The sequence below is a fragment of the Passer montanus genome, unplaced genomic scaffold (genome assembly GCF_014805655.1).
Source record: "Passer montanus isolate IOZ18808 unplaced genomic scaffold, ASM1480565v1 scaffold112, whole genome shotgun sequence".
Lineage (NCBI taxonomy): Eukaryota > Metazoa > Chordata > Aves > Passeriformes > Passeridae > Passer > Passer montanus.
In genome coordinates this window covers 1450544-1475884 of record NW_024357836.1, presented here as the reverse complement: position 1 = coordinate 1475884, position 25341 = coordinate 1450544, and the positions used below count along the sequence as shown (strand labels likewise).

Genomic DNA, 25341 nt, shown 5'->3' with positions numbered 1-25341 from the left:
TTCCTGCCACGCAGGAGGTGATCTGAACAGTCTGAAGGTTGATAATCTGATTTAAAATCAGTGTGCATTGGGCACAGCACGATGCAGCTCTGGTTTGCAAATGTGGAGCTTCCAAATGGAAGCAAAAAAGTCTAAGTTCTTTTATTACATCAGCTGAGCATCGTGTACCTCTTTTCCTTCCTGTGTTTGAAGTCATGTCCACATTTAGGGGCCTCACACCCTCCCACACACTAGTGGCTGTGTCCAAAGCACTGTCAGATCCCAGCCTCCCAGCTCACCAGCTTGGCTGCCTTGTCGTAGACAGCCTTGTACTGCTCGTCCAGAGGGATCTCCTCAATCCTGAAGGTCACCCCAGTGAAGCTGAGCTGCCGGGCAATGTACATCCCACTGACCTTCATGTCCATGGCCACGATCTCCATGGCGCCGACTCCCCTGGGAGAGGACAACAGTTGTGGGACCCACCTTGGAGCCCCAGCTCTGAACCCCAGCTGTGGGTTCAGCTTTGGAACCCTGTGGATATTCTCAGTTCAGTCGAAGACAGAACAGAGATAATTTCTCCCAGGCTGAGCCTGGGGAACTGAGAGAAAAGAATTAAAACAATTATTATCTCTCTTTCTGTAACTGTTGTTTACAGATATGGTTCTCCAGAGTGTGCTATTCATAGCTCACCATTAGTGTGAGAGGTTTTTACTTTGAGTCCAATCAAGTCTCACCTTAGCAAGTCACATTATAAAAGACCCACTACCTTTATTAAATGGCCTTCTGATTCACCTTCTGAAGACTGGAGTCTTTCATTCCGTCCCTGACTCAACAGCGTCAGAACCCCAGCTGTGGAACCCCAGTTTTGAATCCCAGCTGTGAACCCCAGCTGTGGAACCCCAGTTTTGAATCCCAGCTGTGAACCCCAGCTGTGGAACCCCAGTTTTGAATCCCACCTCTAAACCCCAGTTGTGAACCCCAGTTGTGAATCCCAGCTCCGAGCCCCAGCTGTGGGACCTTCCCTCTGCTCCGGGGCAGCACAGGGCAGGAGCCTCTCCAGAAGCAGCCCCAGCCCAGCTCATGCTGCCCACACCACCCTTGGGCACTGCAGCAGGTCCCCCACAAGGTTCCTCCATGCACAGGGCTGGACAGGACTCACCTCTTCTCAATGGCGTGTAGGAACTCATCGAAGGCTCGGAATGGGGTTCCCTCCCCCCAGATCCCCAGGCGGCTCATGTAAATCATGTTTTTTGGCTCTGAGGCACCTGTTGGGACAGAAATCAACATCAGCAAACCCACAGCACCTGGGAATAGTTGTGACTCAAGTGAAGAGCTCTCTGAAGAGGTTGTCACTTGCCATTGTGCCTTTGGAGACCTTTCCAAACATTGCCCTCCCTACATTCCATGGGTAAACATCACAAAACAGCTGGAACAGCTGGCCAGAACAAGTTAAACTGGAGAGAAATTAATCTGACCCACCGAAAAGTCACAAGTAACATCAGTGATGGGGCTTGGGGCAGATCTCAGCACGCTGAGCTCTCTCTAGCCCTGCAGCACCACTGGCTTCTCCTTGCAGGATCTCACACACACTCACACCTCAGGGTGCCCCTCAGGTCAGAGGGGACCTCTGCCACTCTCACACCCACACAGTGGGCAGAGCAGCTCACCTGTGGCACTGGCATAGACAACCCTTGCTCGAGGCAGCTTGTTCTGCAGGTCCAGCACTGCTTTGCCCATTTTGGTAGAGCTGGCGTTTTTGGCTTTGTGGCATTCATCAAACACAATCTGGAGGGGAGTGTCAGTTAAGGGAAAAGGATCTATTTTCATCCAGACGATAGGAGCAGACAGAAAATAGAACCTAGTCTCCTCCAAGCAACTGAACAACCTGTCCCAGTATCAGCAGGACTGACTCATGGCTCACACATGGAATCTGCTGGGTTTGCCCAGCCCTGTGCTCTTCAGATCCAAAGTCATCCACCCCTCCCTCTCCCTTCACCTCCAAGGTGTGTCTTGTAGTACTGAGGGAGAGGAATGCTGAAAAGGTTAATCCCAGCTGCTTCTTCCCCTCCTCCTCTTAACTACATCCTGGAGGAGGAGATCTGAGTGTGGGGGATTCCTGTCTCCTGAAGGCCCTGGGCTGCTCCCCATGACTTCACATGGCCCCAGGCTCTTTGTTGCCTGCTGAAGCACAATTAAAAGCAGCAGTTCCTCTCTCTCTCTCCAGTTTTTGTCTCTTGGCTTTTTTAAGGATACAACTCCCTCAAAGTTTTCCCTGCACCACTCCAAAATCTGTTTTAAGCGTGTCCTGTGCTGTCCCCCGGCCTGGCTTTCACCGATCAGCGCCGAGTAGGTGGCAAAGAGGACTCCTTCTGAGGTAGCTGTGTCACCGTATTTAATCTGCAGGAAGAAGAGCAGGAGCACACACACACACTGTGGTTGTTGTCCCCAGCACGTCACACCCATCCCTGCCCACATTCCGTGCCACAGCCCGTGCTGGATGCACATTCCTGCCCTGAGAACAAATCCCAGGCTGAGCTCAGAACAGGCAAAAAGCTCTTGGTAGCTGATGTCTCCAGCATTTGTGTTTGGCACTGGAATATTGTGATGACAGGAACTGTAAATGCCTGGAGAAGTGCCCCAGCCAATGTGTCAGCACATCTGGAAGCCTGCAGTGAACTGTGGGGACCGTGTGAGGACATAGATTTTCTGGCACAAAAAGTGCTTCCTTTTTTTAAACAACAGTTTAGAGTCTTTCATTGCTTTGACCCTTCCTGTCTGTTTTAATTCCTTCTAGAAAATAATTTTCTCTTTGACCAGGTGAGATTGTTGCCTGTATTGCTGCCATGGGTCCCACATTAATAAAGTACAAGGGGAAAAGAGCTTGGTCCCAAGCTGAAGAAAGTTCCATTTGAAGTCTTTTGGGGCTGAACACAAAATCCCTTTCAATCTCTTAGTGGAGCACATGCAGAGGTGTCAAGCACCTGTGGTTTCTATGGACTTAGCAAGAGAGCTGGTTGTTCAATGCCATTAAAACCAGAGGAGAGGATTTGAGTGAACTGGGAGGCACTGGACAGAGATTTGACCACAGGCCACAACAGACACCAGTCCAGGCATCTCTGCTCTTCCTACAGCTTTGAGAAGTGATTCCATGAACCAGAACTGGCCCAGGACAGCAGAGCACATCTCACAGAGCTGTTCTCTCCACAGGATTTCTTAGGAATGATGAAGAAGGTTCCAGTTCTGCTGTACTTGCACTTGCCTGCAGACACTTCCCACTCCCTGCAGGGAACAGCTCTGTGCTCCCTGTGCAGCTCCACAATAAAAATAGCTGGAGCCCTGAGTGGGAAGAGGTGGCTGGGAGGAGGGAACAGAGGCTCTGCTGCTGCTGAGCCTCGTCCTGCTCCACGTGCTCAGCCAGAGCCTCCAACTGCTCCTGGGAGCTGATGGCCAGAGCAGCTCCTCTCCTACCTTGTTCAGAGCATGCACAGGAATGTGGGAGGCCTCGATGTCCTTCAGGTCCCTCTCAGCATCGTACTTGAGATCATTGGAGACGCTGAACCTGAGAGGGAGATGTGGGGTGGTTATCTCCTCCTGGAGCTGCTTATCTCCCCCAGCAGCTGGGGCTGGGTATGCCCCGGGGAGTCTGGGCTGGGTATGTCCCCAGGGAGTCAGGGCACACGGTGATTAACAGTTCTGATTAAAGCAGGAGGAGCTGGGCAGAGTTTTCACATCTGCCACTGCCCACACCCCTCAGGGTGAGATCTGACAGCCCATCTGCCCCTGGGCACAGGCTGTGATCTGCAGCAAAGCCCCTTATTCCCGGCTCTGCACCCAGGAACAACCCTTCACGACTCCAGAAAGAGCAGGGCCAGGCTTGACATCTCACCCCAAGGAGCACAAAACCTGCTATTTCACAGTGACTCATTCCCCATCCCTGCTGCAGGGGGAATATTCCCATTTCACAGGCAGCAGTCAGGCACTAAGAGGTGGAAACGACTTACCCAAGGCCACAGCATGACTCAACTCTAAAGCCAACATCAGCACTAAAGAATTCCTTACTTCCAGATCCAAACTAACTCCAAGGTCTTACGGGAAAAGAGGAAAAAAAAAAAACAAAAAACCAACAACTTACCACAGAGCTTTTTTCCTCCCTTTAAGATAATTTTCAAAGATGATGCCTGCCACGGTCCTGCCCTTCCCGACTCCAGCACCATCCCCAATCAGAAACCCAGCTCGCTGCCCATTGGGCAATAAAACTTCATGTTGCTGCAAAATCAAGAACAGAAATGAAAATTAAATGAGATTTGCCTTTGCTAAGAGCTCTGATGTGAGCACCACTTAACCCTTTCACAGATGCACGTGCACTGCTCAACCAAACAGCAGGAAAGGTCAGGAGTTATGATCAAGCTCACAAGTTCATGGAAAAGGCCCCCCCAAATGTAAAATCCTCTGCAAGAGAAGTCCAGGGTTCTTGCCTCTTTGGGAAACAGACCACACAGTAGCCCCCAGCTTCAAATAAACCTTCAAAAGGCATTTAAAATGCAAAAGGAGTTTCATCACCCAAATTACAGTCATTTTAAAACACAAGTGAACACCTGTCCCTGAAAGAGCATTTTCCTTCAGGTGTGAGACACCTGAGGTGCAGGAGGTACCTGGCAGGCATAGATGATGGCTTCCAGCTGTAGTGCAGACAGGGAGCCCTTGTCAGCCACAGAGGAGGGCAGGGAAAGGCTGTAGGTAATGTCAGGTGGGGGGACGCTGGACAGGGTGCTCGTCTCAACCACCAGGTCAGGATGGTGCTTCCCAATCTTGGCTGAATGACAACAGAACACAGGTCACTTGAGGTCTTTACTCCCAGAGCTCATCACCCAGCCAGAGCCCAGGGCACTGTTGAGTTCTCCCTAGAAAACCACAAGCCTGGGAGGTGCCACAGCAAACACACAATTAAATTAGGTTGGTCCACAGTGGAGTGAACAGAACTTCCCAAGGCAACACTCACACTTTGAAGGGATATATTCTGCATACGTCTCTGTCTGCCCCAACTCTTCTGTTTCTTCCTCCTCACCTTCATCTTCCTCCTCTGCAGGAGCCTGAGACTGAAGAAAACAGCATTGACACAGTGTTAATGTTCTTGCTGAGCTACAGACGTGTTGTGCTGTGCCCAGCCTCAAACTGCCACTGAAACCATCCCCCAAATCTACACCCCCCCTGAACACAACCCACCTCATTCCCAGACTAAGGAAAGCCATCAGTGGGAGCCCACCCCAGGGGCTGTAAAAGCTGCCTGGCTCTCACCAGCCTGGGGAAAGATGCTTGCACCACTTTTGGCATGGGCTGTGGGGTCGTGTGAACCCTGCCCAACCTGCCCTGAGCGGGCACCTGGCCCAGCTTTACACCCAGCACTGTGCCCACAGCAGAGAGCAAAGTCCCCAGAGCCCAAAGAGTCCCTTAACACAGCAAGGCTCCCCTCTGGGAAATGTAACACGCTTCTGGGAAAGGGCAGGGACTTGTGCCTGTCTGAGCTTCTTGTCTCACTCCCTCTGAAGGGAAAAAGGTCAGAGCTGCTCCCCCCAGCACTGGGATGTCACCAGGAGTGCCCACTGAGGGCAGCGTGGCTCTCACCTGGTAGCTGATGAGGAGTGGGGTGTTGGGGACAGCAGGAACGGGGTCACTGGAGCTGTTCAGGCCAGGGAACGGCGTGCTGGGTGAGAACAGCTGCAACACAGAGCGTGCAGGTGAGGAAGGGCAAACATGGGGATCACCAACCAAGATCCTTGGACACTGTGATCCCTGGACCATGCAGCTTTTCAGGAGAGAGCTCCCAAGACACTGCACAACGAGAAAGAGCTCTTAAGATACTCCAGGCTGAGGAGATCCTTTATCTGCTCCCACACAAACAAATTCACCCTGGAATTTCCCGACAGAGAGCAAGGTCAGGCCAGCAGCTCCTGGCATCCAAAGCAATCAGCAGCTCCAGGAGCAGCACCACTCCAAGTTTACAGCCTGTGCAGAGCACCAGGCTCAATGACAGACCCAGGCTCCACCAGCAGCAGAGAAAGATGGGAAGTTCTTAGGGATAAACACTCCTATTTTTAAATAAAATTTAAGAAAAATAAAAAGAAGAAAGAAAAAAACCCACCCTCCATTCCTGGAAGCCTGAGTCAGAATTACCAGAAGGAAGCTGGACAGAACAAGTGTTTTCAGTGCCAGCAAATCTGGAGAGCAGGTGAAACACCCCCACCTACAAATCCAAGCTCAGTTTGGTCTCAGACAGGAGAAAGGCCAGGAGCTGCTGGAAGGGCAGGATGTGCTCTCGAAGCTCCAGCAGCAGGAAGCTGAGTTTGCATCACAGAAATCCCCAAAGTACAAACCTTTGCTATCCTGACCCAGCTTTGGCACTCAGCATTCCACCTCAGGAAATGCAGAGGAAGCAACAGGAACCTGGGCTGTTGGGGGCATTGGAAAACCACCCACACAGGTGAGAATGTGCTGTGAGGGCCAAAGCAGGGGGGAGCAGGAGCTGCAGTGGGAGATGGATCATCCACCTGCACAATTCCTGCCTTTCCCAACCCTCTCTCACCTCCTGGTTTGATTTTCTCCTCCCGCTGTGCTAAGGACATCCAGAGAAGAGAAACACAGATCCATGAGAGCACAGGGCTGGAAGCAGGAGACAGACCAACAATTGCACAATCACAGCCTCACTCTTACTCCACTGTTTTCTCCTCTGCATTATTCTCCATTTTGTCCCACCTTGCAGTGACTTCCCTGGGAAGGGAATCAGTCCCACGTGGCTGCCAAGCCAACCTCTCCCTGTGTAAATCCCTTCCCTGGGTTCTGAGCTGGGAGAAGGCTGCTCACATCTTGAACATACTGTGAATGAGCAATAAAAAACTGCATCAGCAGCTCACAAATTCCAGTCACAGGCTTCCAAGGCTGGGCTGTGCTTCCCAGCCTTAAAAACACTGGGAATGTGTGAGATGGATGACAGAAAACACAATGTATGACAGGGACTATTTTTAAAAGGTTATTTCACAACTCCATTACAATCAAAGCTGTTTTGTCTGCTGCTCCTGCAAATATTTCACAGGGTAGCAGCTCTTCCCTCTCTGCCCATTCCTGAATGATAAACAGAGCCAACAAATTGGATACAGCTCCTTTCCTTGGGATAACAGCTCTCCCCACTGGCACACAGAGGCACTTTTGTGTGCAGCCCTTCCCACTTTGATCCCAAACCACCTCCAGCTTCAGCACTAATCCAGGGATTCTCAGTGAGCTAGGAATGTTTATTTTTAAAGAGGACAAAGTACAAGGCTGCTCCTGTACCTGGGATCCACAGATGGGTCTCCCTCAGGATGCCTCCAGCTTGGCTCCTGGGATGTCCCATGTAGCAGAACTGTCAGAGACTGATGTTCCTGCTCTGTCTGGGTCTCTGAGACAAAAGTTCTAGAAAAACTACACTCCTGATAACCCAGCAGTGGACTGTGGGTCAGAACTGGCTGCACAGCCCTAGGTGAGTGATGTCCTGGGTCACAGGAATCAGGGTGTAATGTGATGGATGTTCCATCACTGTGGCTTAGTGACTGCTCTGGCTGCTCAAAAGCCAAAATTCCTGCAATTCAGTGGGAAATTATGATGGTGTGGTGATGTGGGGAGGGACAAAGCTGCTGATATCCCACACCAATGTGCAGAGGCCAGAGGTGAATCAAACTGGCAGTACTTTTACTCAGTGCCCCAGTACGTGGTGCCACTTCCACACAATAATGAAACCAAAATCTCCTGTCCACGAGGCACCTCACTGACACCACCTCAGGAAATGTTACTCAGTTAAAAAACAGCCCAAAAAAGCAGCAACCCTGCCCCAACTGCTTCAGCAAACACAGATAAGACAACATTCAAAATTAGCTGGAGATTCCTTTCCAAAGGAAGTCGTTTATAAATGGAATTCCAAGGAGTTAATTGGCCTTATCTGAGCCCAAGAGCTCAGCAGGACACAAGGGTAGAGGGCAGGGCATGAGGAACAGCATGGGACAGGGACAAGGAACAGCACAGGGACAAGGACTCTGCTGGAGATCCTGCTGTGGTCACACAAGTCAGTCTCACACTGACACAACGTTTATTTCCCCCTTGTTTTCTTCATGCTGGATTTAGAACAGCATTTCCCAGTAAGTTTTTGTTGTCCACTCCACACACAGAACTCCAGGATTTTCTAGGCATTGACTGTCTCAGCCAGAGTTCACATAATTAGAAAGAGCCCACCACAGAACCATTTCTGCAGGGTTTTAGGCTATTCCATAAAACCCCAACAATGATATGAGAACAGGAGCAATGTGGCACACGGCTCCTCTGTCCTGGGAGATGCATCTGCTCTCCAGCATTTTTAACCATGCAATTTGCAAGCCTGGGATGTCTGCAGCCATTTCTTGCATTCCAATAGCTCAGCTCTCTTCCTGCTGCCTCAAACTGCAAGTTCCAACTGGCCCAAGGCTTGCAGATTGCTCACGGAAGCACAGTCAGAGAAACTGAGCACAGCAGAGCCTCAAAATGTAGTAGTGATTACCCAGTTGCCTCCTGGGGTAGCCACTTTGGGTGTTTTTCCTAAGAGAGTGACCTACAGTGGAAATGTGAGGCACAGATGGACAGACACTGCAAGAGCTGAGACCCAGATCCAGTGGATGTGGATGATGCACAACAACCTCCAGAGCCAGCTGGTGCCAGTGGTGCCCATGTCAGTCCCCCAGCTGAGGCAGAGCAGAGAGCAGAAGGCTGGTGGAAATGCCCAAAAATGCCCACAATCAGGTGATGCTGAAGGACTGCAAGGAGCTGCTGCACCCCAGAAAACCCTGAGGTGTAAAAGCTTGCAGGGACTTGCACTCACAAAGTAAACACAAATGGTGAGTCTTAAGTTGAGACAGTTATTTAGTCATTGTTACTGAACTATTTACCCTGGTGAACAAACAAAAGGTGCTGCTGAGGGGGGAAGTTAATGATCCATGTTTTCCTGGAGTCCATCCCTTCAGCACTCCCGAGCACCCTGGACCTGTGGATGTTTTAGGGATGATCCACCACAGGATGCACCTACCTGCCATGGCTGCCAGGAGAAAGAGCTACAGCCTTGCACTGCACCCTGCAAGAGTGCATGAACCCCTCTGAGAGGGGATCCCCTCCTGCTTCCAGGGGACTTAACACCACTTCAGCCCTTCCCTCCACCAGTGAAGCTGGTAACAGCGAAATAACACCACCACACCTCAATTCACCCAAAGGAATAGGGCTGGTTTCTTAATTCCTTGGTAAAACCTTCATGGGATGAAGGCTGAGGTACCTCCTGTCTGTTGGGAGGATGGGGAAAGGAGCAGCCCTGTCCTGGATTGCCAAGCAAATTGTATTCTCTTTGCCATCTGGATGGCAGCTGTCTTCTGCTCAGTGGGCAGTTCCCTTATCTCTTCCACAGCCACTCCTCCCTCTGGGGAGACTCTGCTGATAACAGGCTATGGAATGTCACTGCATGGCTGATAAGAGCTACACCATCCCATTGGGAGATGTGAGCCCAGAGGGAGGAGCCAAGCATTCCTACCTGGATATAATCTTGAGATTCTGGAACACCAGCAGGGCTTCTCCACTGGATTTCCCAGAGGAACAGCAGCTGCCTCTTCCCCTGGATCTTCAGAGAGACCCTTTTCTACAGGATCCCTGCTCCAGCAGAACCACCCCTGACACTCCAGGAGGGCTCCAGCCACCATTCCAATTAGATTGCTACCAACACCCTGACCCACAGGGTGTCAGGTTGTGTTCTGACTCCGTCAGTGTTGTTTTAGTTTACTACATTGTTTATATTTTTATTTTCTTCCCTAATAAAGAACTGTTATTCCTGCTCCCATATTTTTTGCCTGAGAGCTCTTTAATTTAAAATTTATTGCAATTTGGAGGGAGGGGGTTTACATTTTCCATTTCAGGGGAGGCTCCTGCCTTTGTTATGAGAGGAATAGCAGATTTGTCTTTACAAACAAGCTGTGGGTCTGCTGGTAGATAAAACTAGCACTGGGAGATAAAAGAAACAATGGGAAGGATTCCACTGATTGACGAATGGAAAAAGATATTTGCTTTTACAAATAAACTTTAGGTTTGCTGATAAATGAAATTAGACATTGAAAGACAAAAGAAACAATAGGGAAGAAAAACTCCTTAATTCCATAAAAATTAAAAATTAAAAGACGGGTTATACATTAGAGGGAAATCTTTGGTATCAGGTGTTTTGGGAAGTCTGTACCTCTCAAGTACCTCAGCCAATGGGGAAAGAGGGAAGGGAAATGCAGCCAGGAAATCAGGATAAAAAGGAGGCTTTTTGGCTGAGAGCTCTTTAATTTAAAATTTATTGCAATTTGGAGGGAGGGGGTTTACATTTTCCATTTCAGGGGAGGCTCCTGCCTTTGTTATGAGAGGAATAGCAGATTTGTCTTTACAAACAAGCTGTGGGTCTGCTGGTAGATAAAACTAGCACTGGGAGATAAAAGAAACAATGGGAAGGATTCCACTGATTGACGAATGGAAAAAGATATTTGCTTTTACAAATAAACTTTAGGTTTGCTGATAAATGAAATTAGACATTGAAAGACAAAAGAAACAATAGGGAAGAAAAACTCCTTAATTCCATAAAAATTAAAAATTAAAAGACGGGTTATACATTAGAGGGAAATCTTTGGTATCAGGTGTTTTGGGAAGTCTGTACCTCTCAAGTACCTCAGCCAATGGGGAAAGAGGGAAGGGAAATGCAGCCAGGAAATCAGGATAAAAAGGAGGCTGCATCCTCCAAAAATTTGAGAGATCCCAGCGGATTGCCCCATGGCCTCTCCCTTTGTTCAAATAAAGTCAAAAGCTTTCTCTGTCTTCTTTTTGGACACAAACCTCTGATGCTTGTGGATTAATCTTCCTAACACTCAGCAGACACCTGTCTTTGGAAACCAAGACAAGCCCTACCTCGATCTGGTTCTGCTGCGGCGTGTTCACATCCCAGAGTGTTGGCACGTGGTTCAGGCTGTCGGCGGGCAGGAAATCCTTGGGATCCGCGATGTCCGACAGGGAATCCGCGGGCGACGAGAAGAGGGAGTTGTTGTTGGAGAGCTCATCGAGGTATGAAGAATCCTGGAACACACAGCCATGGTTGGAGGAGGCAGGATGAGGCCAGAGAGCTCCTTCCTCACCCAGCCAGCAATGGCTGATTTCTTTCTAATTTCTTTCCGCTCAATGAGCGTCTCCGCTGCTCTGCGCTCCAGAGATCTCAGAAATTAACCTGGAACTGAGGACACGCTCTGTGGTGCTGTTTGAAAATCTGTTTCTTGAAAAAGCAGGAAAAGCCCTGGCCAGGAGTGTGGGTACACAGCCAAGGCTGACTTGGGCTGTGCACATCCCTGCACCACGGACTGGGAGAGAGGAGCATCCAACGAGGCATCGCTCAACTCCACTTTGTGCTTGATTAAAAAAGGCTGCTGAGGGGTGCAAAGGCTTCACCTTGACCCCCAAAAGGACTTGAGGATTTCATTCATGTGCAGGGGCCCCCAGCTACCCCAATCACAGCGTGGCTGTTTCACTGCAATTTCCCATGCAGCACTACCTGCAGCCTGTGGGAAACATCCCTCTCCTCCTGGCAGTTCTACACACACAAGGCTGCCAGGAGCAGGGGAAAGAGTGCTGGTGTCACCTGGATTTGAATCTAGGTAAATCCAGGCAGATCTACCAATCCTCTTCCCAAGGGCCAGCCCCAGGCTGGACAAGGAATATGCTTCAGCAACAGGGACCACGCTCTGCCCTTGCTCTTTTTCTGGTGGCTGGGCTGGATGGTTTGTAACTGTTTTATTTGGTGCCAGCCCAGTGATGCTGCTGGTTTGAGCCACACAGACTTTGGCTCAGAAAGAGCCATCAATCCTCTCACTAACATCAAGCCCATGCCTGGTTTCCCTGTTTCAGGTGGCAAAAACCAAGAACCAATAAGCACACCTTGCTCTGTATTCTTCACTGTGGCACAGTCCCTGCCCCTTCCCCAGCTCCATCCCATCACTTCAGCCCTCCTCCCACACCAAACAGCGTTTTCAAATTTTGTCAAAGCAGAAAAACTTTGCTGTTAATTAAGAGCAATGTACTTTCAGCACCAAACACAGGTCTGGCAGATGAGCCTCTGTCTGTGAGGGAAGGGTAAATGGACCAACAGGTCTGTCTTGGTGGCCCTAGAGATGCTGCCAGCACGGGTGGCTCCTCACAGCTGTGTCAGCACAGCCCAGCCAGAGCACCAGGCTAACCCAACAGGCTGCTGCCAGGGGCTGCTGCAGCAGGAATCACTGCTCACTTCCAGTAAAGGGCCAATTTCCCACTACAGGCAGAAAGGCAGCCAAAGACTCTTAAAAGTCACTTAGCCCTGCCTGACACAAACCCACGAGCAGCTGAGCCTGGCTGTGCTGCTCCCCAGGGCTTCAGGCCAAGAGCTGGGTCAGAGCCCCCTGTTTGCTATCAAAAGTTATGGGCTTGCAGTGTTTAAACCACTGGGACACATTCCCTTCCCCTTCCTCCCAGGGATGTCTCATTTGGCCAGTGTGCCCTGAAGCCATCAGTGCAGGTGCTGGAAGCACTCCAGCAATGGCAGGTGTGATGTGGGGAGTTTGGATTCCTCAGTTACCAACCGGTGGACCTAAACACTCAGGGAGTGAGGGCAGCACTTCCTGGGCAGCTCCTGCTCCTGATATTTCTGTGGCTATTTTAGGATTACCCAGAAATCAAGACATCCAGAGACTGAACAGGCACTCAGATTTATCACCTTGGAGTTAAGGGATCCCTGGACTCCATTTCACACTCCAGAAAGCAGGAGAACACTTGGGTGGGTCAGAGTGAGTGCAGGATCCAGATGGTCTCAGATCCCACCCAGTCCCATTGCTGAGACATTTCCAAGCAGGGTTTGTTCACCTGCAAAGGGCACTGACAGAGGCTGGGGAAGGAGGAAACATCTGCACACCCATGTCATGGCAGGGGAGCTGTGGGGCAGCACAGAGTGGCCACTGGGCTCCCAACAATAGGCAAGGGCTGGGCTGGAATAGCAACAGGATATGGGAAAGCCTCATGACCCAGCCCAAGACACTCCAGCAAATGTCACCCAGACCCTTCCATCCCCAGGGAAAACTCCAGCCCCACCCCTGGGCTGAAATGGGAGAGGAAAGCAGCCTCCAAGGCAGAGGGAGGACAATACTCCTCCTGGAAGTGATGCAGTGATCCCATGCTCTGCCAGCATTCCGAGGCATTAGTCACAAACTTCCAGAATTTCTCATTTGTCTTAACTAATTGCATTATCTAAAGAGCACTAAAGTTAATCACCTGCCAGCTTCCCCACCCCAAGAACTTCCACCACCACCACCTCTGTAAATTTACCAAACCCAGGGTAATTGTTTAACACCAGGCCATGGATAACCACAGCCAGTACAAACCATGCCTGGTTTACCTGCTGCAAATGGAAGCAGCTGCCTTGGTGACCTCAGGGAAAAAAAAGGATCATCACCTCACCCAAAAGCCCGTGGTGAGGGTCAGCTCAGGCATAGGGGTTTGAAACATGTAATTTTGTCCCTGTTTCAGATGGATTAATCAGAATTTTAGGGTTTTTCTCATTAGAAACATGAGGTTCTGCAGTAACAGCACTTCTGTTTCAGTGGAAGTTGAACTTCTGCACCAGATGGAAGTTGTTTTGACAGGCAGGATCTTTATTTCAGATTCTTTTCTGCAACTGTTTTTTACATAAATCTTATTCCTGTAATTCAGCATCTCTGTGGCATCCTCTGGACTGGTCCCAGCAGGTCCAGGCCTCTCCTGGGCCAAAGACCCAGAGCTGCAGGCAGAGCTGCAGCTGGGTCTCAGAGCACAGGACAACCTGATGCTACTGTGGCACATGGTACTTCTGTCATTATCCCAAAACTGAGATTATGACACATTATCTCCCTAGAAAAGATCAGGAAAAAATCAAGGTACCCCAGCCCAGACATTTGATCTTTCTCCATGCCCCTGGGAACAGCTCAGCTCCCTCAGTCAAAACAAAGTGTTAAAAATAATGAAAGAACAGGTGAAGTCTAAATACAGACTGAACAAGCATCCTAAAAATATTTTTTTTTCCATCAAGCCATCAATAGAAATGGTTTATTTTCTCACAATCCAGACACTGAGGAAACAGTGTCTGCAGAGCAGCTCTGGATGACTGACTGTGCTGCAGAGCACACAGTGAAGAGGGGGTTTTACTAAAAACCCAACACCCTATCTATACACCCAAACACACACCCACGACTACAGCCACACTGCCAGCCAAGAGAGATTTGGCACCTCAAAAGTCACAGATTAACCAAATTATTATTCAGGAGTGACCGAAGCAGCAGCTGCAGATGATCAATACAAAATCTTCCAGCTGCCAAACCCCAAAGTCTGTCTAAATTTGGGACAAGAAACTGACAGTGTGGAGGGTTTAGCTCTGCTGTAAGGGGCTCCCGTTGCACATTAACTTTGGAAATAAAAGCCCTCAAAGCCATCACACCTACACAAACACACAGATCAATCCTCACAGAGCTCCTTCCCTCCAAATTCTGCACTCAGCGACCGAGTTCTGACTGACTGAATAGCACCCAGCAAAGGCTCCAGCAAAACAGAAATCACATCTTTGGGACAAAAAAAAAAAAATCTATTCCCAATGCACAAGATGGAGAGGTATCACTCCCAAAACTCTGCAGCCACTGCACAACCACCCTGGCGACCAAACACACGAGGAATTCCACAGAGGAGGAGGAAAGAGGAAAAAATGAGGCTTTACCTTGTAGAGAGATGGGAACTTCAGCCAGAACTGCATTTGGGACATTTTAGAGCAGCATTCGGGGGGCTGTCGGCGCGGGAGGCAGCAGCAGGGGGAGGGTGCTCAGCGGAAAGTGGAGAAAGGTCCATTCACGGCCGGGGCTCATCGGGGGGCTTGAAAAGCCAACATGCAGCAGGCAGAGCAGGGAAAATGGAGACTCAGGGCCCGGCAGAGCCGTCCTGAGCCCGGAGATTTGCATAGACTGTTTAGTCACGACGAGAGGGCTCTTACTTCCTCTAAGTCCAGGGCTGACTTTCAGGAAATGATGCCTGCTTGGTAAGTCAGTGAAATTACTGGCAGTGCGAGGAGAATTACTGTACGTGGTGTAATCCAACCACAGAGCACAGTAAACAGCGCCGGGCTCTGCAGAGCCTCTCCCCGGCCACCCAAAGCCAGACTTTGTCCCCCTGGCAGCCCCTGCTCTGGAATGGGGGTCCTGCCCTCCTGTCCCTACCCCCCCCAGCCCCAATTTCAGGGATGGGTGAGGTGACAAAGCTCATGAGGAGTATTGCCACGTTGGTGTCCCCCCAAGAGCCATGTGCTCTCTTTGTCTCTGGTGTCTGCCCCACCCCAAACTGAGCCTTTAGAAATCCAAAGGAGTGGCCCATTCTCTTCCCTTTCCTCCCTGGATCACTGTTATTTCCCAGAGACTGCTGCCTCCTCTTTCTAAGGCTGTCCTTTTTAACTTTAACAGTTCTGGTAACAGAAATAAGCAAAAATTCTGGTGGGGGAGAGAAAAAGGCATAAAAAGGGACATCTGAGAGGGATGTAAACTTAATGAAGGTCTCCTCCAACACCACTGGAAATTAAAGGAATCATGCAATGAATCACCCTCCGGAAAATCCCTGGGAACTGTTGTGTTTGCTTTGGGTGCAAGAGGCTCCTGTTTGCTCTTCCCTGGCAGGGCTGGTGGCAGCCCCGGAGCCCGTGGGGTCAGTTCCAGTTTGCCCAGCAAACCCAGCAGTGCACGTGCCGGGAGTGGGGAGGGAGAGGAGCCCTGGCTGCTCTGAGTCTGTCCATCCCTGCTCCCAGTCCTTGCAGGCACGGCTTCAAGGGAGCACAGCTCATCCCTGCTCCACCTCTGAGCCAGCATTCAGTGCCTGCTGCTGTGGCTGGCACTGCTGAGACAACTCCTCTCAGGGACTTGTGCTGGGAACAGCTGGAAAATCCCATTTTATCAGGCACTTCTCTAAAAAGCAGAGCTTTGGAGTGAAAGAAGGCACAAAGTCCCAGCAGGCCCTCGAGAGAGGCAAGCAGACAAAAGCCCTCTGAGGAGAGAGTGGAGCAAGGGAATTCTGCTTTATGCCATCAGATGAGGAAGAGGATGGACCCCTCCAAGGAAAACTTGCCAGGTACTGAGGCTGGAAAACCACCCAGAGGGCAAAAATCTGCAGCAAGACTCATTTCCAAGGGCAGAACCTCTGCAGCACAGGGACTGAGACATCAATAGTGAGGATCCACATTCCACCCCCAGGAGGTTTTTTCAACAAGCAAATGGCAAAGAAAAACACCTTTTCCTTGGCACAAATGCAGCCATGGCAGGGTCTGCAGTCACGGATGGGACTCCCAGGAGGAGCTGGAGCATGTGCTGGGATCTCCCTGCTCCCAGGACCCATCTCACCTCCCAGTGGAGGCTGCAAGCAGCACTGCCCTGAGAGCCACAGAAAGTCCTGCAGGGACTGCAGAGACAACAGAATTTGGTTTCTGTGGGCAGCAGGCTCAGGGTGGGGGAAGGCTGAGGGCTCTCAAGGCTGCTTTTCTCTGAATTTGCTGTATTTAAGGGCAGGCTCTGCTGGCCCGTGGCGCAGGTGCTTTAATGACATGTGTGGAGTGAAGAGGCCAAATTAATTTCTGAAATGTCTTAATTAGCAACTTGCTGTGTGACCTTGACTGAACCACTATGTCCTGCCTGAGCCAATCAAGGACTCACAATCTGTGCAACCTTTGGAAGAGCAGGTGGATTATTTCCTCTTCCTTTGCTGTCAGTGGGGCAAAATGCAGACAGGAGAGACCTGTGCTGCCAGAGGAAGTGGGAACACAGCGCAGACACCCAGGGCTGCTGCATTGATTTTGCAAGACCACAGCAGTGTAATCACCAAGGGGAAGATAAACCACTGTGGAAACACCACCTGGAATGTTCCCAACCTGTCCGAGGGGAGAGGCAATCCTGCTCCCCACAAGTCACCCAAGAGCACGTGTGCTGACAGGCAGGGACAAGGAAAGCAGGATTATTCCAGCTCTCACATCTGACTTATCCCCTTCCAGCCAAGCCCAGGGAGTCGCTGTGCTGGGGAACTTTCTGCACCCCCTGGCTCAGACCAACTCTGCTTTGAATTAAAGCATCTATTTTCAACCCTGTCCCCGTGGTCTGCTATTGGATTCTATTACCAGCACTTTTAAGAGCACTGAGCATTTCAGACCGGCTTTTCCCGCTTTTGTTGGCTTTGGCAAGGGAGGAGGAGGCAGGGAATGGTGCCTGCCAAGACCCTCAGAAGGCAGACCTCCATCCCTCCTGCCAGGAGTGGACATCACTGCTTGGAGGTAGATGAAAACCCTCAAGACTAGAATGAGGGGGGGATATCTGAACCCTCCAAGCTCTTTTACTTTTTTCCCCAGGGCCACAGACATCTGTGCTCCTGCAATCCACTGACAACAAAGTATACCTCAAAACCCAAATTATACCTCCCCTCCTCCAGGGAACCAGCTCAGGGTGCCTCAACTGGAGCAGCCCAAGCCTTGGGACAGTGCACAGTGAGTTGTTATAACCACAGCCTTCACTTTCCTTAGCCCAGGCCTGCAGGATGTGTCAGGTAACTCACCCAGAGGGGTTATAAAGTGTTATTACATCAGCCCAAACCCCAAACCTGCAGTGCAGAAACAAAGACTCGAGCACGCAAAGCCATTTGTTCTCCCAAGGCCAAGAGCCAGGTAACTGCCTGCAAATGGATTTTAATGTCTGTGTTCCCTGCAGACATAACTCCAGGACAGCAACAGAAGTTCCAGGAGGATGTTTCTTATTCCAGGAAACTCTTTGTTTCAGCCACAACCAAGTGTTCCATATAATTTAATAACTGTTGCATTGATTTCTCCTAAATCACCACAGCTCTGTGCTCTGCAGCACTTCTAAAAATTAATACTTTTTTAAAGAGCAGGTTAATTTCTGCTCCTGCTTTAACAAGGAAAATTAACAGGAGATTGCAAGGGGCTGGTGGTGAGGAGAGGGCTGGTTTATGATTAACACGTGTGGTCAGGAGCCCCCATCCAGCACAGCAGATCAAACAAGGCTGGAACTGCATCTTTACAGTATTACTGAAGGTGACCCTGCCTGGGAGCAGGCAGTTCCTCCTGGCCCACAGGATAAATCCATCTGGCCTGACCTCCTCCCTCCAGCCCAAGCACAAACCATGTTTTAAGAAGAGGACCAGAGTTCCTCCCAAAGCACTTACAGCCAGAGCTGCTTCACTGGGAAGAGAAGGAGGATCTGCAGAGTCCCCTGCACACCCACCATGTCCCCAGCTCCCCCTCCCAGGTTTATTTCCACCATGTCCCCAGCTCCCCCTCCCAGGTTTATTTCTCAGGGCACATGCAGTCAGCAGAGGAGGTTTCTGTATGTTCAGCTAAGTCCTGTTCTGGAGCCACAAACAGCACAAAATCAGGCAAAGGGAACACAGACTGCCAGCAAAGGCCATCAGAGATAACAGAGAGCTCAGGGGAATTAGGCAGAGTCTGTGTTTTAATTAATTCTAAACTGACCAGGGCAGCGAAGTAAAGAAAAATCAGTGGTGGCCAAGAGCAGCAGGTATTACATGGCAGGGATGCTCTCCTAGAGGAGGATGCTTTGACTCTGTAAGGGTCTGGGGATAGACACAGCTCCCAGGGACAGCACAGGCCAGAGGAGAAGTTAAACCCTCCCAGATTCAATGTTTTATTATGGCAATTAACAGCTCTCACCACCAGTGTCACAGCACAGCACCACCACAGCCACAGTGCCTTTGCAGAACTGCCCACGAGTGCCAGATCCCAACTCAGCAGCACCTGGGACTGCAGGAATAACCAGCAGGAAGGGAGGGAAGCAATGGAAACCAAACCCTGCTTCTCTCAGGACTGTGATTTGTAAGGACACGTGGGCAGTCCGTAGACTTTTCCATAAGGATGGCACCGTGTGGTTGGGATGAGACTTTGGCTGCAGACAACAGTTCCCAAGACCAGAAATGCTGTCAGACCCAACGTGGCCTCCCAGAACTATTTTCTGAAGCTCCACTCAAGCCACTTGTTTATACAAAAAATGCCAACAGATCAGCAAGGATGAATCACCCAGGAGCAAGCCAGAACCCTATTGTGGAGGAAACGAGTTCAAGTTCACATCAGGCTGTTCTGGCAATGCAGCAAAGCACCTTCCCTGCTCAGCAAGGTGAATGGCTCAAACCATTAGAAAATGTGGCAATTCCTACCCTCAGGATCCCCAGGTCAGCAAAGCCTTTGCACTCTGCAGGACCAGGACTCCCAAAACAAAACATGGAAGGATGATGAGAGGAAATGACAGAGCAAAAAGCACCAGAACTCCTGATCTCCAAACTCTACAGCACATGGACAATCACTGCCACCAACAGAAAGGGTTTGCTACACAAATGTCTCCATCATTTGCTCTTTAGACCTTTCAAATCTGTCTTCATTATTCCTCAAAATTCTGGATTCTGCTACAGGAGCAAAGCCAACAGCCTGTATCCATGTGTGGAGGCAGCACAAGTCCTCACACAAGCACCTGATCCATTTTGCCTGCCCAAGAACCACAGACTGGATCAGGAATCTCTTACCAGCACCTGCAGCAGACTCCTCATGTTGCCCCTTGGGCTCCACTGCTCTGTCTGGCACGGCTGGACCAGCCCTTGCCACTCCTACCATGGCAGCAGGAAAGTTTGGAAGAGTCAGGTACTTTCCTGTACAGCCACCTGGAAAGATGGAACCAGCCAGCTCCCACCCCTCCTGCATGGCATGTTTCAGCTTCCCAAGGCAAATGTTAATATTTAACAATTTGGTGTCTGGGACAATGAGAAATCAGTAAAGTGGAAAACATTGCTGAAGAAAGGACTGGAAAAGCTTCAGGAAACTCCCAGATGGCTCCAGACTGATACCACTGTCTCCAGTTTGACACCTGCTGCTCCACCAGAGCCAGGCTCCAACTCTGGCTCCTGTGAGCAGATCTGTGGCTTTTCTCTGGAAGAGCAATGCCTGATGGCTCAGAGACCCCTGGGGTTTATCCATGGCTTCCATGTCAGTGCTCAGTGCATCCTGCTCTGAGTGAGCACCAGGACAGACCATGCAAGGTGCTCCAAGTCCAAAGCTGAGTGTTCAAGAACACTGGCCTGGCTCCATACTGCAAAATGAGCTGTTAGAGGATAAGTGGAAATGAGATTCCTCTTCCAGAGACAGCCCCACAGGTGAAATAACCAAGAGCTGTCCCTTGGCTCCAGGGAGCTCCAGACACACCCCAGCCCTCGGAGGTACCAACTCCAGCAGGGAAAGCTTGGAAAGCAGAGCTCTAACAAAGCCTGATCCTCTGCTCCTCTGTTTCAGCACACACAGGGTGACACATCACCACCCTGTTACCTGTGGAATCTCCAGGGACCAGAGCATGGGCTCACAGGCAAGCCATGGAACAGGACAGGAGAGCACCTGAAGCTGCTCTGCTCCTCGTGGGAGCACATGGCACTACCTGGTGGTACAATACCCCAGTGAAGGAACTGGTTTGGCTGTGTTAGGTTCAGACACACTTTGCTGTGTCCATACTGGGGGCACAGCACCTGCAGGCACACTGCAATAGATGCAGTCTCACTACAGAAAGAAAGAGTCCAAACAAAAGCCCATTTGCCTAAAATCAACTCACTCCCATCCATGGCTTCCCCTCCCAAAGGATAAGAGCAGCACAAGAATTATTTCTTGCTCTGGGAATTATTTTAGGTCATTCATGCTTGCTTTGTCTCAAAGCTTCCTGCTCTTTTCTCACCCAGCCAACACAAAGCATCTCCTTTCACAGAGAACCTCCAAAATCTGCTCCTCCAAGTTGGCTGAGATCAATTTCTGTGATGCAGCAGGGAAGGAAGCTGACTGACCACTGAGATACTAGAAAATACATAAGTTAAAGAAATAATTAAGCTCTTTTCCCGTTGAACTCATCAGCCAAACCCCACCAGACCTGGAGGTGAGACCTGTGGCAGGGACCCCTCTCCCTTTCCCATCACAGCCCCATAAATGGTCTCACAAGTTGATGAGATCACCTTTCTGCCTTGTTCCTCCCACAATTAATTCTGCAGGAGACAGAGATCAATGCTCCTGTGATTCAATTATTTATCTGGTTTAATCCAGCCAGAAAACCCTGACCAGCAGCTGCCCAGTGGCTGCCCAGGTGGGTCCCTGATGTGAAGCACAGGGAGCTGGATGGGGAGACCACAACAGTGGCCACCCCAAAAGCACAAATCCCCAGCACCTGCACATCCAAACCTGCAGAAATCAGAGCCCCAAGGAGGGACAAAACCACTCTTTAGTCGTACCAAGAAACCAAAAACACAACGAGGGGGAAATTAACACATACACCTGCAGACATCAATGTTTGTATTAATTCCTAGAAAGGATATAGCCTGTCCCTTCTTTATTCCGAAGTCTGCTCTGTCATATCAACTACGTGCAGTTTTTACTGACTAATCTTACCATAAGATGTTACCAAAAGCCAGTGCAACGTTCCAAAACCTCCATGGAAAAAGCTCCTTCCCACCCAGAGAGATCCCCAAGGTGAGGGAGGTCTGGGTCCCCAGAGACGCCGAGCGACTCGGGGTCACTGTTCATTCCTCCCACACTTCAGCTCTGCAAAAACTGACCTGGCTCCACTCTTGGAATGCTAGGCACTGAGTTGATGTAATCCCTAAATAGTCACTATTCAGGAATCCACCACTTGTAACCAGTGAGGAAGAACATGCAGCACAAGAGGATTTTGGGAGGGAAATAACCAGAGAGTCTGAAGCGTGTTCAGTTCACACTCTGGGACCCTCCTGCAGCCCCCAGCCCTGCCAGTGTTTATGCCAAACACCCCTTTAAAAGACAGAAGCTGTTTTACCACAGAGAAGCTCCAACCAAACCATGGACACCTTTCAAATTCCTGGTGTCAGAAGGCTGACCCCAACTGCACACAATTCCTCTCTGGGGCTGTACAAATTTATCACCCATCTCTTCATTTTCCCTAAGTAAGGCAACACTGAAAAGCAATCCCCAGCACTCCAAAGCCTCATTTTCCCCCAAAGACATCAGGAACTCTGCACTTACCTGAGGAAAATCCCCATTTTTTGATAAGAAGTCAGTGGGGTCCACAGCTGCATAGTTTGTATCCAAGAAATGTGGTCTGCTGATGGAATCCATATAAAAATCCTGAGGGGGGCTAAAATATTGCCTGTAAGGAAATGGGAAATGCAGTTACTCCCTGTCAATCCCCAGCACTTCTCAGGTCACTTCAGCCTCTGACAGCAGTGAAGATGAAACTTCAGGATGTCACATGCAGGAGAGGGATATTATTGGATATTATCCAGAAGAGATGACAAAATTAACACCTCTACCAGTTTTATCCCACTTCCCAAACTCAGCAGTGCAAGAATGCTGAATTAAGAATATAATTCTTGGCAATTTGGGTAGACCAGGAAGGACTTAATAGACAACAATGGTTTGCACCCAATATTTCATCCCTGATGACAAAGATGACAAAGCCCTGGGACGTCCCAGCATGATGGGTGTGGTGGACCTGCCAGTCACACCATGTAAGGACATGAGCTGCAGGGAAACATCACACCTGAATGCCAGTTTAGGCCACAAAACCCCCAAAACAGCCCTATAAATCAGCTCTGACAGGGAAACACCTCTGTTAACCCACCTGGACAGGGGGCTCACCACTCACAGACCCCAAAGGCAGGTCAGAATGGAGGGGTTGGTGACTGGGAAACACAGACAGAACTGCTACCCAGAGAGAGGAACTAGGGATGTGACTGGTGTGAGTTCAAAAGCAAGATCTGTGCTCAGCTAACAAGGGAACAAAGCAAAGATCCTGCCTGCTCCACCAGGGCAGGGCCATGCCAGCTTCCTCCTGCTCCCTGCACCCAGCATCCGTTTCCTCCAGGCAGCCAAGGGCAAAAACTGCACAAGAGCAGCCAATTTCCTTCCTCCTGCCCAGGAGCAGCCCCTGGCCTCTGCTCCACGCCACCTCCTGGTTTGCACAAGCGCTTTCCCTCTCCTGCAGGAGCAAGGAATGTGCTTGGTAATCCTTCCCGTAAGGGCCGTGCTCCTGCCTGGGCGATTGCCAGCGCCTCCCCGGCGGGATGGTTTCCTCCTGTGGGCAGCTGGATCTTCCCCTGATGCCCAAAGAACTCACGGCCAGAAACTTGAAAAGGGTGCTGAGAGAGGGAGAAATTGAGTTTGAACAGAACTCCTGCCCAGGAGCTGGGAATGCCAAGCTGCCAAAGGATTATTAAGCAATTAAGGTGCCATGTGTGGCCGGCAGCTCGTTAACGCACCCGGTGAACATTTACATGTGGATTTATGTGCAAACACAGTTATCTCCTCTGATAAATGCACTTTTCCTGTTCGTTTCCCATCACTAAAGACAAAACCCTCAAAAAAGAACAGCTCTTTCCTCCTTTCCTTTTTTTTTTTTTCTTTTCTGTGCTGCCAGGCTTTACCTACTGCAGAGACACCTGAGACCCTGTGTGAACACAACCTGCACATCCCAGCTCCCACAGTCCAGCCCTGATTGTTGGCTCTTCGTAATCCATTCAAGGAAATTAAAATCTGGGCATAAATTCTGGGAATTCATTATTTCCACACAGGAAAAGGCTGGTTTAAAAGGCTTTCAAGCCAAGGCTGTTGTGGTCTCACCATTTCTCACACGAGGACACAGCTTGGCCAGCATCAAGGAACTAACCAAGGAATAGGAAAACTATTTTGACTGGAAAAGGGAACACCCTCTCCTCTTCCCCTGGCACTTTGTGGCCTGGACAAGGGTCAGTCAAGGTAACAAGAAAGAGAGCAAGAGAGCTCCAATCTCCCTGGCCTGCTGTGGAATGACCAGCTCTGCTTAATATTTTGTTACCCTTAATCTTGGTCTTCCAATCTGCCCATGTGAGGCAGGGAGAGCCCACAGCAGCTCCAGGCACTGCTCGGAGATCCTCCTTGGAAAGCCCCAAAATCCCTTCAGTACCTTTGGAGCTGGGCTTTACCTTCCCTTGACTCAGGACTCAAAGGTGTCTCCTCTCATTTGCAGGGCTGGCACAGAGCCATTGACAAGTTTGCTTGAAATAAACTGAGACAAAAACGCTTTAAACTGGAAGAATCAGGTCAGTGAGCCTGTGACAGCCAAGGTGTGAACACTGCCCTGTCCCCACCTGCTCAGCCTCTCCAGGGCTTAGTTCCTGGTAAACTGCTCCATGGAAGCTACTGTGGGTCAGCAGCTTCCCTCAGATGCTGAGGGGGTTCACTGGACAACCAAAAACCATTCCAGAAAGGAAATTTATGCTGGTTTAATCACACCAGCTGCCCAAAGAGGAATGCTGCATTGCAATTCCACTGCATTCCAGCTGCTCATCCATGACCCAATGCATCCAAAGCCCTTCTGGGCCCACACTCCCACTTCTCTGAGACCTCCCATGTGTGTTTTGGCCAGGCTCCATCCTCTGTCCTCCACTCAGACGTGCAAACTTCTCATCTGAAGGCAGTGGAAGATCAGGGAGAGTTGAGAGGCCGCAGGCTGCCTCGGCACTAGCCTGGCACTTTCCTTCCAGACACCAAACCATGTTTTTCAGAGCCTGCTTTACTATTTCAGCAAGCAATGCTCCATGCAGAGATGGAAAAGGGGCTAAAAACAGCAAGAAAACTGGGGACAAAGCTTTGCTACAGCTGTGTGACACCTCATCCAACAGCACAACCCCAGATCCCCCCAGCCAGGAACGTGCTGAGCCTCCAGCAGCAAGGGAAGCTGAGCTCTGCAGGGATAATTTCCTCAGAAAAGAGCTGAGCTGCTGCTCTTCAGAGCCCTGAACCTCCCTGGTTCTTTCAGAGAGGTTTAATACACTGTTGACATTTGTCAGGTTAAGAGAATCTGAACCCAAGAGGCCACGTTTGGGGTCTTCTAAAGAAATTCCCCAGCATGAAAGTGAACTCCTGAAAAGAAACAGGAAAAACCTGCTTCAGGATAAAGGTGTTGCTATGAGAATAAGCCCTGTCCAAACACAGCCACTTGCAAATGAGATTTCTCTGTAAGGATTCTGAAGAAAAACGTGCACCACCTCTAATGCCAGCTGCATTTTTTCATGTTACAGCATGGGCTACAATTACAACTGCGTTTAAAATCTCACTTCTCAATGCTTCCATTCCTTCCAGGATTCCTACCTGTAACCCCCTCACTCCAAATCCACCTAAAACAGAGTCAGTGCCATTTTCAAATACAAAAAGCACAGACTTTTTTTTTTTTT

At 50.0% G+C, this 25341-nt stretch overlaps 1 protein-coding gene across 4 annotated transcripts in view; it reads right to left on the bottom strand.

Annotated features, from left to right (window-relative positions):
* The window catches only part of SBNO2 (strawberry notch homolog 2), a 48818-nt gene that overhangs the window by 13901 nt on the left and 9576 nt on the right, over positions 1-25341 (bottom strand). For 3 of the 4 annotated variants that reach the window (XM_039695631.1, XM_039695645.1, XM_039695637.1), the window contains exons 4-14: positions 22154-22277; positions 10951-11115; positions 5602-5694; positions 4979-5075; positions 4632-4792; positions 4112-4245; positions 3448-3538; positions 2233-2376; positions 1647-1764; positions 1139-1244; positions 279-432 (exon numbers count right to left, since the gene is read on the bottom strand). In XM_039695631.1, the coding sequence (XP_039551565.1) occupies positions 279-432; positions 1139-1244; positions 1647-1764; positions 2233-2376; positions 3448-3538; positions 4112-4245; positions 4632-4792; positions 4979-5075; positions 5602-5694; positions 10951-11115; positions 22154-22277 (1387 nt within the window). Of the gene's footprint in view, positions 1-278; positions 433-1138; positions 1245-1646; positions 1765-2232; positions 2377-3447; positions 3539-4111; positions 4246-4631; positions 4793-4978; positions 5076-5601; positions 5695-10950; positions 11116-14800; positions 15253-22153; positions 22278-25341 lie in introns of those variants that run through there. The other variant, XM_039695654.1, reaches the window with a different exon arrangement.